The sequence below is a fragment of the Protomyctophum parallelum genome (genome assembly GCF_964188405.1).
Source record: "Protomyctophum parallelum genome assembly, chromosome: 1".
Taxonomy (NCBI): domain Eukaryota; kingdom Metazoa; phylum Chordata; class Actinopteri; order Myctophiformes; family Myctophidae; genus Protomyctophum; species Protomyctophum parallelum.
The window spans coordinates 1,449,578-1,464,939 of NC_139697.1; the positions used below are offsets into that span (position 1 = coordinate 1,449,578).

General features: G+C 43.1%; 1 protein-coding gene across 1 annotated transcript in view; it reads right to left on the reverse strand.

Moving 5' to 3' along the window:
• Nucleotides 1-69: 69 nt before the first annotated feature.
• Nucleotides 70-15,362, reverse strand: part of LOC310872608 (uncharacterized protein) — a gene marked incomplete at its 3' end in the record, with an annotated part of 101,395 nt that continues 86,102 nt past the window's right edge. Inside the window, exons 10-13 of the mRNA XM_083784623.1 lie at nucleotides 6,260-6,373; nucleotides 3,783-3,896; nucleotides 2,173-2,351; nucleotides 70-1,919 (exon numbers count right to left, since the gene is read on the reverse strand). Of these exons, the coding sequence (XP_083640749.1) occupies nucleotides 70-1,919; nucleotides 2,173-2,351; nucleotides 3,783-3,896; nucleotides 6,260-6,373 (2,257 nt within the window). The remainder of the gene's footprint in view (nucleotides 1,920-2,172; nucleotides 2,352-3,782; nucleotides 3,897-6,259; nucleotides 6,374-15,362) is intronic.

Genomic DNA, 15,362 nt, shown 5'->3' on the forward strand with positions numbered 1-15,362 from the left:
GGACACAATACTGCGTGCTTGGCAGTCAAGCGATGGATTCGATGCGACGTAACATGACGTGATTGGCAGTCAAGTCAATGTGTTAACTACTAACCGAGCCTTTCTGCAGTTCCTCACAGCTGGCACCAGTCTCCTTCGCCCCTCCTTTGATGCGTTGTATTTGTCCAGGTCCAACTCTTCCAAAACCTCTGACATCTGCAGCATGACGGCGAGAGCTGAACACTGGGTCTCAGACAGTTTCTCTGTTCTGTTCTCTGACTTCAGGAACTGTTGGATCTCCTGATGTAATGAGTGGTCGTTCATCTCCATCAGACAGTGGAAGATGTTGATACATCTGTCAGGAGAGGTGTCACGATGAGTTAACATCTCCTTCAGGTTCTGGATGGCTTTCTGGATCTCTTCTGGACTGTTCTCTGTGTGACCCAGCAGGTCTCCTAACAGACTCTGGTTGGACTGCAGTGAGAGGCCATGAAGGAAGCGGACTAAGAGGTCCAGGTGGCCATTTTTACTCTCCAGGGATTTTTCCACGGCAGCTTCCAGGAAGTCTGAGAGGGAGCTGTTACTGTTGTATTTATCTCCCAGGAATGTGTTCAGGACCTCCATGTTCTTCTGTGTGAAACAGTGGAACAGGTAGACTGCAGCCAGAAACTCCTGGAAGATCAGATGAACAAAGCTGTAGACCGTTTTCTGGAACAGCACACTCTCTGTTTTGAAGATCTGTGTGCACACTCCTGAGTACAGCGCGGCGTCTTTCACATCAAGACCACACTCTTCCAGGTCTTCTTGGTAGAACATGATGCTACTTTTCTTCAGGTGTTTAAAAGCCAGCTCGCCCAGATTCAGAAGAACATGCCTGCCAGTCTTAGTGAGCTGCTGTTGAGTCCCCTTTTCTGTTTCTTTCTTGTTCACATCACGAGTCTCGTCATACTTCTGCTTCTTGGTGTTTGTCTGAACCAACAGGAAGTGGCAGCACATCTCAGTCAGGGTCTTGGGCAGCTGTCCTATCGTGGTGTGTTTCCTCAACATGTCCAGCAGAACGGTAGCAATGATCCAACAGAAGAGTGGGATGTAACACATGATGTGGAGGCTCCTCCATGTCTTCAAGTGTGAGAGGACTCTGTCGGCCAGCTTCTCTTCACTGAATCTCTTCCTGAAGTACTTCTCCTTCTGGGGGTCTGTGAACCCTCGCACTTCTGTCACCATGTCAACACATGCAGGAGGGATCCGATTGGCTGCTGCGGGTCTGGTGGTTATCCAGTGGAGGGCCTTGGGGAGCAGATTCCTCTTGATGAGGTTTGTCAACAGAGCATCCACCGATGATGTCACTGTGACATCAGAGATGATTTCATTTTCGTCAAAGTGCAACGGAGACCTGCTTTCATCGAGGCCATCGAGGATGAAGCAAACTTTCCAGGCAGCGAGCTGCTCTGCTGTGACCTTCTTTAACGTTGGGTGGAAATCATGGATCAGGTTCAGAAGACTGTACCGCTTATCTCTGACCAAGTTCAGCTCCCGGAATGAAAAGGGAACCAGGAGATCTATATCTTGATTCTCCAAACCTCTTGCCCAGTCCAGAGCAAACTTGCGCGCAGAGAATGTTTTTCCGATGCCAGCGATGCCATTTGTCAGAACTGTTTCGCTGGGTTTCTCTCTGCCAGGGAGGATGATCTTAAAGATTTTACAGCAGTTGATTGCATCGTCATGGAAGGTCTTCATGTTGGAAGTTCTCTCGAGCTGTATCACCTCATGTTGGCTATTAACCCCTTCACTCTGTCCCGCTGAGATGTAGAGCTCTGAGTAGGTGCTGGTGACGGAGTCTCCAGACTCTTCCGTCATGTGGTTTTTCACTCCATCAAGACTGTCCGATCTGACCTCCAAACTGACCTTATAATCGTTCAAATCAACCTGCAGACGGACATCTGAAATGAGAAGAACATTTATGTTTAAAACATTCAGGTTAATTTATAACTTTACATCTTTTACAGCACACATTACTAATGAATTACCCCCAGATAATATGCTTTTTGATAAGAAACATAGAAACACAAGATCAGCTGTTTTTATCCAGAGTTGATAATTGATTAGCTTCATTATTTGCACTTAGATCTAATTGATACAGATAAATTGAACATTTAGTCTGACTATGAATTTTCAATGAGTGCACATTCTTACTTTGTCCACTTGTGGTTTGACTGGGTGTCTTCAGTCCAGGTGTGGTTTGACTGGGTGTCTTCAGTCCAGGTGTGGTTTGACTGGGTGTCTTCAGTCCAGGTGTGGTTTGACTGGGTGTCTTCAGTCCAGGTGTGGTTTGACTGGGTGTCTTCAGTCCAGGGTTCTGCTCAGTCACAACACTGTGGATATGAACACAATATTTATTATATTATATAATATTATATTATATTATGTACCTACATGTAGGCCAGTGGAAAATATGCCTGCAGTTCTATGTAAATCCACCAGGTGGCACTGTTACTTTAAGAGTGCCTTTTTCTGGGGGTCAAGGGTTACACTGTGTTTGTGGGGTTTCTGGTAAAAGTGCTTTACTTTCATTGTATATTTTCAGATACACATAAAAGCACATTGTTGATGGAGTATATATTCTTTCATGAGTTTATGTCAAGATGAATACATGTTGATGGTTGCAGATTGTAAACAAGAGGTGGAAGCTGTGAATAGTCGTGCTTACAACTTGGCTGTGTTTCTTTGTAAGTTCTGCTTCTTTGTGTTGTTGTGTCAACATCTCATGCATAATTTATTTTATTATGATGTAAGGAAATTGAAAGTTTGTTGATAATGTGTTTCTCAGTGGAAAGGGATGAAGCTTTTGAGTGGATGAGTTTAATTAATGTAATCTTTTTTGATTTATCGTAAGGGAATATATATATATATATATATATATATATATATATATATATATATATATATATATATATATATATATAATTTAATTGTGATATCTTTCCTATTTGTTTGTTTTCCCTAGAAAGAGCCTCTACACCAGCCTACCTACCAACCCTAACCCTAACCCTAACCCTCTACACCAGCGGGGCCCAGAAGGTAGATTGCGATCTACCAGTAGATCACAAAGGCTTTGCAGGTAGACCACATGACATTCCCCAAAATATATATAATTAAAAAAAACTACTTGAATTAAGGTGACTGATTGATTAGCTTTCAGCTCAAACACACAATACAAATGCAATACAAATATTTTTATATTGCATATTCCAAGTTAACCTGACGCTGCCAGATCCAAGAAGCTTGCTACACAAATTTGTTTCACAGCTTATTGGGATCTGGGATCGCGGAAGCAAATTCGATGACGGGGCTGTTCCTTTTTTTCAAGATACTTGGTAGATGATTGGATGGGACCGTCTGTCCCTTAGCTCACACTGATTGGTGCGGTCGGGAACGGATTATTGTCAGCTCAACTCCCTGAGAGATCCCAGATGAGTGCTGTGTTGGGGAACATGGTTACCCAATACCGCCCCCATCTGGCATCGTCAGGTTAATTCCAAGTGTGTTTGTCTTGTAGTACTGTAGGTAAAGCCAGTGCTGCTGTTTTCAGCAATGGGATAATACTTTTTTATCGTGTGTGTGTGTGTGTGTGTGTGTGTGTGTGTGTGTGTGTGTGTGTGTGTGTGTGTGTGTGTGTGTGTGTGTGTGTGTATTCAGGTAATATTCATGTCTGATATAAGGATATGTTCACATTGCATTGTGTTGCTATACATTAATAATTTCATATTGTATAGTGTGTATATTGAACAGGAGGATTGACATACTGTGTGTCTGGAGGTCCAGGTTCATCACTGAAGTTAGGAGGTTTTCCTCTAGACGTGTCACTCTTCACAGACAGAAGGCTGGGTGTTGGAGACTCTGCTCTGTGGTACAGACTTCTAGAATCATTAAAATAAATATATATATATCCACAATTTGGTAAGATTTCTTTAATAGTTCTTCAACATTGATCAGAACGTGATGATCTAAACATGGGGTGTAGCTGGGTCCCAATTAGTTAAAATCGGCTAGGGGGCCCCTGAGCTGGAGCCTGGAGCTCCGTCAGGGACCCCTGGGGGCCCCTGAGCTGGAGCCTGGAGCTCCGTCAGGGACCCCTGGGGGCCCCTGAGCTGGAGCCTGGAGCTCCGTTAGGGACCCCTGGGGGCCCCTGAGCTGGAGCCTGGAGCTCCGTCAGGGACCCCTGGGGGTCCCCAGAACACACTTTGAGAACCACTGCTATAAAGATATGATACAAATATTATTGTAATATAAATCCTATATTATATAATTGTAGAATTGATCAAAACAGAAGAAAAAGGTTATTCTCTTATCTCTTCGGTTTTAACATGTAACTTAGCATGATATCACTTTGTCATGTCTTAGTGTTTATATTGTACAGGAGGATTGACGTACTGTGTGTCTGGAGGTCCAGGTTCATTACTGAAGTTAGGAGGTTTTCCTCTAGACGTGTCACTCTTCACAGACAGAAGGCTGGGAGTTGGAGACTCTGCTCTGTGGTACAGACTTCTGGAATCATAAGAAAAGGAACCACATGTTGGTAAGATTTCTTCAATAGTTCTTCAACATTGATCAGAAAGTGATGATCTAAAAACAGTCGCCTCAACATCATGACATAAAAGCATCAAAAAGTCAACCAACCCAAAAAAGTGTTAAATTATTTGTTCCAGGTATAGGGTTGTCCCGATCCCGATAGGGCTGCGATATTCAGGATTTACAGCCAAATGAATGCAAACTGAGGGTTTAAACACACAGTACTGTAACGTATCATGATGGGTTAGGACTTTTGGGGTTATTTTATTGACACAGATGAATAAGCCCATTGTTAATAACAGTGACGAGAACTGTGTCTTTTTTTTGAATTGATTTAAATATTTATTAACAGTTTGTAGAATTTACAGTACATTTTAAGCACAAACTCAATACAAAGACTGTTAACTGTGAGTGGACGACCCAATTAAGCATTACACTTGTTTACAACAGGGTCCACATTGTTCAATTCATCAAAACATTTAGAGACGTACAAATAGACACTTCTATGTAGCTAAAGAACAGAACAGGAATTCATCATATAGGGAGCAAAAAGGGAAAAGATACATATACAGTGAGGGGAAATGGGGTGGGGGGGGGGGGGTTCAGATTTTACAGAGGCCAGTTTCGAATTGCAGCCGTCCGTAGGTGCCCTTTGAGAGCGGTTTTGAAGGAGTCAAGGGATTCACATGTCTTAATGACTGTTGGTCTGTCACTGTTATCCACTGTTACCCCTTTTTGGGGGTCCCTGAGCTTGAGCCTCTTCACGGTCACACGGACGCTCAAGGCCAGGGCCCCCCCCTAGCTCAGGGCCCCCCTAGCTCAGGGCCCCCCCTAGCTCAGGGGCCCCCCTAGCTCAGGCCCCCCCTAGCTCAGGGGCCCCCCTAGCTCAGGGGCCCCCCTAGCTCAGGGACCCCCCTAGCTCAGGGACCCCCCTAGCTCAGGCCCCCCCCTAGCTCAGGGCCCCCCCTAGCTCAGGGCCCCCCCTAGCTCAGGGACCCCCCTAGCTCAGGGACCCCCTAGCTCAGGGACCCCCCTAGCTCAGGGCCCCCCCTAGCTCAGGGACCCCCCTAGCTCAGGGACCCCCCTAGCTCAGGGACCCCCCTAGCTCAGGGCCCCCCTAGCTCAGGGACCCCCCTAGCTCAGGGCCCCCCTAGCTCAGGGCCCCCCCTAGCTCAGGCCCCCCCCTAGCTCAGGGACCCCCTAGCTAAGGGACCCCCTAGCTCAGGGACCCCCCTAGCTCAGGGACCCTGAATACCATATCCGCCACATTAACACACTTTTGTCCTTCAATGTCTGTGTTTACACAAACACTCAAAGCTGGACATAGGAGGGGCTAGCGCCCCTCTAAAACGTGATGGGGACATCCCTAATATGAATATTATATCCATATCATGATATTTGACTGGATATTTTCTGTGATTTTGGATATTGCAATTGCACTATTATACAGCTTTAGATTAAATAACTGCACATTCCATTTTGTAAATTGTATAGTTTGTCATTGGTTTATTATGTTTCTTAATATAAAGGTGAATCCATTTCACATTGTTGCATTATTTCTGTGTATTCATTCTTTGTGTCTTTCTACTTAAGGTTTACAGTATTTAAAGGTCCAGGTGTATAGTTACTGAAGCGTATATGTACGTATGAGCCTAGACATTAAAACTTAGCATGATCACTTTGTTTATATTGAACAGGAGGATTGACATACTGTGTGTCTGGAGGTCCAGGTTCATTACTGAAGTCAGGAGGTTTTCCTCTAGACGTGTCACTCTTCACAGACAGAAGGCTGGGTGTTGGAGACTCTGCTCTGTGGTACAGACTTCTGGAACCATAGACAGCATTACTATAGTCTATTCTCTGCTGTGTTGGAGAGGTGTTGAGACAACATTACTATAGTCTATTCTCTGCTGTGTGTTGGAGAGGTGTTGAGACAACATTACTATAGTCTATTCTCTGCTGTGTGTTGGAGAGGTGTTGAGACAACATTACTATAGTCTATTCTCTGCTGTGTGTTGGAGAGGTTGTCGTGGAAATCTATATATAAACATGTAGAATACTCAAAGTTACAGCCCTGGTTTATGACGTCACTGTCCACACATGGTCATGCCTTGTGGCTATATGTTGGGGGTTGTCTGTGGGAGAAGAGGAGGGCTATAAAGGCTGTCAATTGTTGAGACTCTGGGAGTCAGACTGGGTTTTCCATACATGAGTGTAAGTCTGTCTCCTGCTCGAGTAAATCTCTATATTCTATACCTCAGAATTCTTGTGTTGCCTCATTATTCATTATTGTGATTTGTCTTTTGAGCACATGTCCGCAGATTCCATTACATATTTGGAGGTTTCCCATCGAGATGTGCTGGGCTTGGCGATGTCGGCCCGGTGGGGTAAAGTTCTGTGTCTTTCGGCTGGGCCGACGTCGCGCAAGTGAAGTATCATTGGATTTTGGAAATCAAATCTGTGAGTATTACGTGAGTAAAATGCAACATATTAATGTTCAGAATGTTTTTACTGTAGTTATATGATTTATTAGTGTTGAACAAGTTTTTACTGTAGTTATACAATTTATAGTGTTGAACAGCGGTATTGTTTGAATTATGCCATACTAGTGAGACATGAGAATGTATTTTTAGGCAGTAGTTATACAAATGCGTGTAGAGACGTTGGAAGGTGGTGGACTGACAGTAAATGAGATGGTTATAGTGTCAGCTGGTACCCCGGCAGAAGGCTTTAGAGTGCTCTAAATGAGTTGCATGAGCAGCCTACACCTCAGGGTGTCCGGCAGTCGGGAACCAACTGTCTATAAAGTAAGGTATAATTAGTATTGGTCCACCATCAACACTAAAGATAGAGACTAGATAGAGTAGGGCCTTTTTAAAAAATTGGTTTGTAGTATGTTTTTTTTCCAGCTCCATATGATCCTATGAAGACGACAACATGAATGATGATGATGATGAATGATGATGATGATGATGATGATGTGCGATCATGTCTGCTACTATGACACTGAGGGTCCTAAATGAGAGTGCTGTTAGCACTCTGAACTCTGAATCCGGCGATCATGTGCGGTCATGTGCCCCAGGAATGTCACCTGTGGGGTGACAATTTCTGGTCTTTTGAGAAGCCGGGACGTGTGCTGTTCTGTTGAAAATGGCCAATCTGCAAATTCGCAACATGTCTGGGCCCTGCACATTGTGAAAGAACTAAAAAGACTTGACTTGCTCCTCAAAGTGGGCTGATGGACAATTCTGAATGGACACTATGGTGCTGAGATGTTTTCTTGGGTCCAATGTCGGCAACGGTTATTGTATGTTTAATTCTTAATTGTTTGTTGTTATAAAACCATTGTGTCACTGTATATTGATTTATGTTTGTGCCTGAATACCTGTGTATTCTGATGTGTTTTGTTGTGTATACTATGTTGTTGATTTTATGTTTTTATCATGTCGTAAGCCATGTGGTGGTCGTTTTCTCTTATGAGATAGGCCGGTGTAGGAATTTTCCCAGAACGTTACGAGATAATGTTGTATGAAAAGGGGTTTTTCGCCTGCCCGTACGATATGAGTGAGTGTTTATTTTGTGTTTCATCTGCAATGTACTGATAAATGGTGTTTATGAGTTTTTAAATGTTTAAAAGTGGGGTAATGTCGTGGAAATCTATATATAAACATGTAGAATACTCAAAGTTACAGCCCTGGTTTATGACGTCACTGTCCACACATGGTCATGCCTTGTGGCTATATGTTGGGGGTTGTCTGTGGGAGAAGAGGAGGGCTATAAAGGCTGTCAATTGTTGAGACTCTGGGAGTCAGACTGGGTTTTCCATACATGAGTGTAAGTCTGTCTCCTGCTCGAGTAAATCTCTATATTCTATACCTCAGAATTCTTGTGTTGCCTCATTATTCATTATTGTGATTTGTCTTTTGAGCACATGTCCGCAGATTCCATTACAAGGTGTTGAGACAACATTACTATAGTCTATTCTCTGCTGTGTGTTGGAGAGGTGTTGAGACAACATTACTATAGTCTATTCTCTGCTGTGTTGGAGAGGTGTTGAGACAACATTACTATAGTCTATTCTCTGCTGTGTGTTGGAGAGGTGTTGAGACAACATTACTATAGTCTATTCTCTGCTGTGTGTTGGAGAGGTGTTGAGACAACATTACTATAGTCTATTCTCTGCTGTGTGTTGGAGAGGTGTTGAGACAACATTACTATAGTCTATTCTCTGCTGTGTGTTGGAGAGGTGTTGAGACAACATTACTATAGTCTATTCTCTGCTGTGTGTTGGAGAGGTGTTGAGACAGCATTACTATAGTCTATTCTCTGCTGTGTTGGAGAGGTGTTGAGACAACATTACTATAGTCTATTCTCTAATGTGTGTTGGAGAGGTGTTGAGACAGCATTACTATAGTCTATTCTCTGCTGTGTGTTGGAGAGGTGTTGAGACAACATTACTATAGTCTATTCTCTGCTGTGTGTTGGAGAGGTGTTGAGAAAGCATTACTATAGTCTATTCTCTGCTGTGTTGGAGAGGTGTTGAGACTGCATTACTATAGTCTATTCTCTGCTGTGTTGGAGAGGTGTTGAGACAGCATTACTATAGTCTATTCTCTGCTGTGTTGCAGAGGTGTTGAGACAGCATTACTATAGTCTATTCTCTGCTGTGTTGGAGAGGTGTTGAGACAGCATTACTATAGTCTATTCTCTGCTGTGTGTTGGAGAGGTGTTGAGACAACATTACTATAGTCTATTCTCTGCTGTGTGTTGGAGAGGTGTTGAGACAACATTACTATAGTCTATTCTCTGCTGTGTTGGAGAGGTGTTGAGACAACATTACTATAGTCTATTCTCTGCTGTGTGTTGGAGAGGTGTTGAGACAACATTACTATAGTCTATTCTCTGCTGTGTTGGAGAGGTGTTGAGACAACATTACTATAGTCTATTCTCTTGCTGTGTGTTGGAGAGGTGTTGAGACAACATTACTATAGTCTATTCTCTGCTGTGTGTTGGAGAGGTGTTGAGACAACATTACTATAGTCTATTCTCTTGCTGTGTGTTGGAGAGGTGTTGAGACAACATTACTATAGTCTATTCTCTGCTGTGTGTTGGAGAGGTGTTGAGACAGCATTACTATAGTCTATTCTCTGCTGTGTGTTGGAGAGGTGTTGAGACAACATTACTATAGTCTATTATATATAAACTTTATTACAGGCTCATGGCCCACAGGGTAAAAACATACAATACATAGAAAAAGGTAAAATAATAAAATAAAATAAAAATAAGTTATCCAGCCCCTCAGGGAACAAATCAAAAGAGGCACTCGTGCCAGTGTCCTCTGATGGTGGATGTGAACCTGACAGAGCTACAGAGAGGGTCTGTCATCAGCCGTATTAATCCATTCAAGGAGCGGTCCAGTCTACACATGAATTTGTAGGTAAGGTTCCTCAAGAGGGCCATGAAGGTGGTGAGTCCTAGTGTACAGAATAGTGCACTAGCTCTAGTGCTCCTGGGTTTCTTGAGTAGAATGCGCAGACAGTCATTGTAGGCTACTTGCAGCTTGCGCAAGCTCTCCTTTTTAAAGTTCACCCACAATGGGGCAGTATAGAGGGGGGTGCAGTACGCTCTAAACAGGTTAACCTTAACATCAGTTGTACAGTGGTGAAATTTGCGAACCAGCATGTTTGCTTGCACATAAAGCATTCTCCTCTGTCTATACATATCTTCATCATCATCTAGTGTATCTGTGATGATGTGACCAAGATATTTAGCACTTTTAGCTACATTTACAGTCAGACCAGACAGGTAAAAATGTGGGAACCTGAGCTCCGAGTCATCCTTCGTTCTACATATCAGGACCATGCTCTTCTTAGCATTATACTTAATATTAAAGTCCAGCCCATAATTAGAGCAGATATTGAGCAGATGTTGGAATCCGCTGCTACTAGGGGATATTAAGCTCAGGTCGTCCGCGTACATAAAGTGGTTAATTAGAGTATCACCAATCATACACCCAGTATTGCACTCTTCTAGCTGCTTTGATAGGCCGTCCATATATAAATTAAAGAGGGCTGGGGATAAAATCCCCCCCTGTCTGACGCCATTGCCCACCCGAAAGGGGGCAGATAGGGTGTTGCCCCATTTGACCTGCATTTGCTGGTTGGCATACCAGTAGACCAATATACGTATTAAATTACTGGGCACACCCCTAAGCTTGAGCTTATTAAAAAGCTTATAATGATGAATAAGATCAAAAGCACGGGAAGCATCAATAAGACCAACAAACATAGTAGAACCCTGCTTTCTATATGTCTCTACTGCTTCTTTGAGAGCATATATACACATATCAGTACTATGTTTAGGCTTGAAGCCAAACTGATTGTCAGTGGTGGTTATATACATACTTAATCTGTCCAGAAGTAGTTTTTCTAATACTTTGGACAAAATGCTTGCAAGCGCTATAGGCCGGTAGTTATCAATACTACCAACTTTCCCTGACTTGTCTTTTATCACAGGGACTAGAACAACAGACAACATGGAGTCAGGTAAAGTACCATGGGTCATCAAACCAGAGAAACAAATAGAAAGCAGCACAGCCAATCTAGGACCAGCTAGCTTTAGGTGCTCAGCAGTGATATTATCTAGGCCACTGGCCTTTCTCTCAGACAGTTGCGCTATTGAATTAGAAACCTCATGGGTGTTAAAAACAGTGATTTCATTTTCATCTTCTATTTTTCCCACATGGAAAGGCTCACTTTTGACACTATTAAACAGGGAAGCATAATGCTGCCTCCAGAGTTCAGCGATGCCCACAGGATCAGTTACCCCCTCTATATTACATGGGAGTGCTACTTGAGCCCTGTTTAGGGACTTGACTTCTTTCCAAAAGTTAGTAGAATCATTATTAAGCAGATTGTCAGCCATAGAATGTGCACTCATGGCCTGCTCTTGCTTACTTATAAACCTTAATGCATATTTGTACTTGGCATTGGTTCTCTTTTTATGTTCTAGGACAGGTCCCAGTCTGGGCCTGCCAGCTATAACCCAGGCTCTATGGGCATCGTTGGCCTCAGCATGGTGGCTAGCTACATATTTATTCCACCCAGGCTTGGCCTTTTTAGGGCGTGAGAATAAAGACCTACTAGCATTCTGCAGGGCACTCACTATGTCATTGTACATGAGACAAAGGCTTTCCCCATGGGCTGGGTCCTCGCAATTTACATTGGTGCAACAAATTGCATTCATGGGTAGATGCATATTAGACAATAATTCATTAGAGTAAAGAGAATATTTGAGGACATCATTTTCAGAGAGTTTGCCCCAATTTATTTTAGCCTCTTTTTCTTCATTAACCTTAGTGAGAGTTGGCACATTTTCAACATTTAAAACCATGGCAACAGGTATGTGGTCAGTCGTAGCTAACCCATAACGTATCTCCATATTAACTATCGTGGCGTGTGCATCAACAGTGGATATCACGTGATCGAGCCAAGAAGTGGTGTTCCATGCTTCGCTAATATAAGTAAAGCTTGACTCTGGCAAGAGCAGTTTGCTTGATATTACTAGGTTGGCTTCATTTGTGAATTTCTCCATATTCTTAGCAAATAAAGACTTGTTGTCTGACAGGTCAGCATTATAATCACCCAGCACATAGATACATGACGAATTGTTTTGTTCAATAAAAGAATATATGAAAGCAAGCCTGCTCACAAACTCGTCAAGATGATCATATGATTCATATGGCATATAGATATTAATAATAACAAAATTCTTGCCACCTATGTTAAACTCAAGCCCAATTGCCCAGTCAACATTTAAACGTAAAACTTTAACCAGTGAGTCATATTTCGTATTCCATAATATAGCAACCCCACCAGCAATCCTACCTCGCAGAATTCTCGAGCTAAGGTCCGTGGTGGATTCTCCAGCACCGTGGAATTCCGGGTGTAGAGTGTTCAATTTATCCAGGTCCTGCTTAGCTAACCAAGATTCCTGTATACACAAGACATCACAGTCATCCAGCAGTGAGTCCACCACCAGCCGCCTCGCTTTGTCGGCAGCTGTATGTCCTACTCTTAGGCCACGAGAGTTGTAGGATATGACCCTCATTATGAGCCAGTGATAATCCCGACAGGGCTACTGGTTTCCCCATTGACCGGGGACACGACCACAGGGGATCCAGAAGGGATCCTCTCTGGTGGTCTACCAGCTCCCTTTCTAGGGCGGCGAGGTTCGTAGTATTGCCTCACCACAGAGCCAGCTGGCCAGAACTGGGGGTCGTACATCTCCTTCCACTCGTTCCATTCAGCAGAGATACAGAAGGAGCTGAATCGGCTCAGTGGCGTCTCTATTCTCCTGCATTTCACTTCCCGGTTCATTTTCTCTTGCAGAAAGTCACGGAGAGTATCAGCATCAAGATCCGGTGAAAATTTCGTGGCAAACACGCTAACCAGCTATTCTCTGCTGTGTTGGAGAGGTGTTGAGACAACATTACTAGTCTATTCTCTGCTGTGTGTTGGAGAGGTGTTGAGACAACATTACTATAGTCTATTCTCTGCTATGTTGGAGAGGTGTTGAGACAACATTACTATAGTCTATTCTCTGCTGTGTGTTGGAGAGGTGTTGAGACAACATTACTATAGTCTATTCTCTGCTGTGTGCTGGAGAGGTGTTGAGACAACATTACTATAGTCTATTCTCTGCTGTGTGTTGGAGAGGTGTTGAGACAACCTTACTATAGTCTATTCTCTGCTGTGTGTTGGAGAGGTGTTGAGACAGCATTACTATAGTCTATTCTCTGCTGTGTGTTGGAGAGGTGTTGAGACAGCATTACTATAGTCTATTCTCTGCTGTGTGTTGGAGAGGTGTTGAGACAACCTTACTATAGTCTATTCTCTGCTGTGTTGGAGAGGTGTTGAGACAGCATTACTATAGTCTATTCTCTGCTGTGTTGGAGAGGTGTTGAGACAACATTACTATAGTCTATTCTCTGCTGTGTGTTGGAGAGGTGTTGAGACAACATTACTATAGTCTATTCTCTGCTGTGTTAGAGAGGTGTTGAGACAACATTACTATAGTCTATTCTCTGCTGTGTGTTGGAGAGGTGTTGAGACAACATTACTATAGTCTATTCTCTGCTGTGTTGGAGAGGTGTTGAGACAGCATTACTATAGTCTATTCTCTGCTGTGTGTTGGAGAGGTGTTGAGACAACATTACTATAGTCTATTCTCTGCTGTGTGTTGGAGAGGTGTTGAGACAGCATTACTATAGTCTATTCTCTGCTGTGTTGGAGAGGTGTTGAGACAGCATTACTATAGTCTATTCTCTGCTGTGTGTTGGAGAGGTGTTGAGACAACATTACTATAGTCTATTCTCTGCTGTGTGCTGGAGAGGTGTTGAGACAACATTACTATAGTCTATTCTCTGCTGTGTGTTGGAGAGGTGTTGAGACAACATTACTATAGTCTATTCTCTGCTGTGTGTTGGAGAGGTGTTGAGACAGCATTACTATAGTCTATTCTCTGCTGTGTTGGAGAGGTGTTGAGACAGCATTACTATAGTCTATTCTCTGCTGTGTTGGAGAGGTGTTGAGACAGCATTACTATAGTCTATTCTCTGCTGTGTGTTGGAGAGGTGTTGAGACAACATTACTATAGTCTATTCTCTGCTGTGTTGGAGAGGTGTTGAGACAACATTACTAGTCTATTCTCTGCTGTGTGTTGGAGAGGTGTTGAGACAACATTACTATAGTCTATTCTCTGCTGTGTGTTGGAGAGGTGTTGAGACAGCATTACTATAGTCTATTCTCTGCTGTGTTGGAGAGGTGTTGAGACAGCATTACTATAGTCTATTCTCTGCTGTGTGTTGGAGAGGTGTTGAGACAACATTACTATAGTCTATTCTCTGCTGTGTTGGAGAGGTGTTGAGACAACATTACTAGTCTATTCTCTGCTGTGTGTTGGAGAGGTGTTGAGACAACATTACTATAGTCTATTCTCTGCTATGTTGGAGAGGTGTTGAGACAACATTACTATAGTCTATTCTCTGCTGTGTGTTGGAGAGGTGTTGAGACAACATTACTATAGTCTATTCTCTGCTGTGTGCTGGAGAGGTGTTGAGACAACATTACTATAGTCTATTCTCTGCTGTGTGTTGGAGAGGTGTTGAGACAACATTACTATAGTCTATTCTCTGCTGTGTGTTGGAGAGGTGTTGAGACAGCATTACTATAGTCTATTCTCTGCTGTGTTGGAGAGGTGTTGAGACAGCATTACTATAGTCTATTCTCTGCTGTGTTGGAGAGGTGTTGAGACAGCATTACTATAGTCTATTCTCTGCTGTGTGTTGGAGAGGTGTTGAGACAGCATTACTATAGTCTATTCTCTGCTGTGTTGGAGAGGTGTTGAGACAGCATTACTATAGTCTATTCTCTGCTGTGTGTTGGAGAGGTGTTGAGACAGCATTACTATAGTCTATGCTCTGCTGTGTGTTGTAGAGGTGTTGAGACAACATTACTATAGTCTATTCTCTGCTGTGTGTTGGAGAGGTGTTGAGACAACATTACTATAGTCTATTCTCTGCTGTGTGTTGGAGAGGTGTTGAGACAGCATTACTATAGTCTATTCTCTGCTGTGTTGGAGAGGTGTTGAGAGTGCATTACTATAGTCTATTCTCTGCTGTGTTGGAGAGGTGTTGAGACAGCATTACTATAGTCTATTCTCTGCTGTGTTGGAGAGGTGTTGAGACAGCATTACTATAGTCTATTCTCTGCTGTGTGTTGGAGAGGTGTTGAGACAACATTACTATAGTCTAT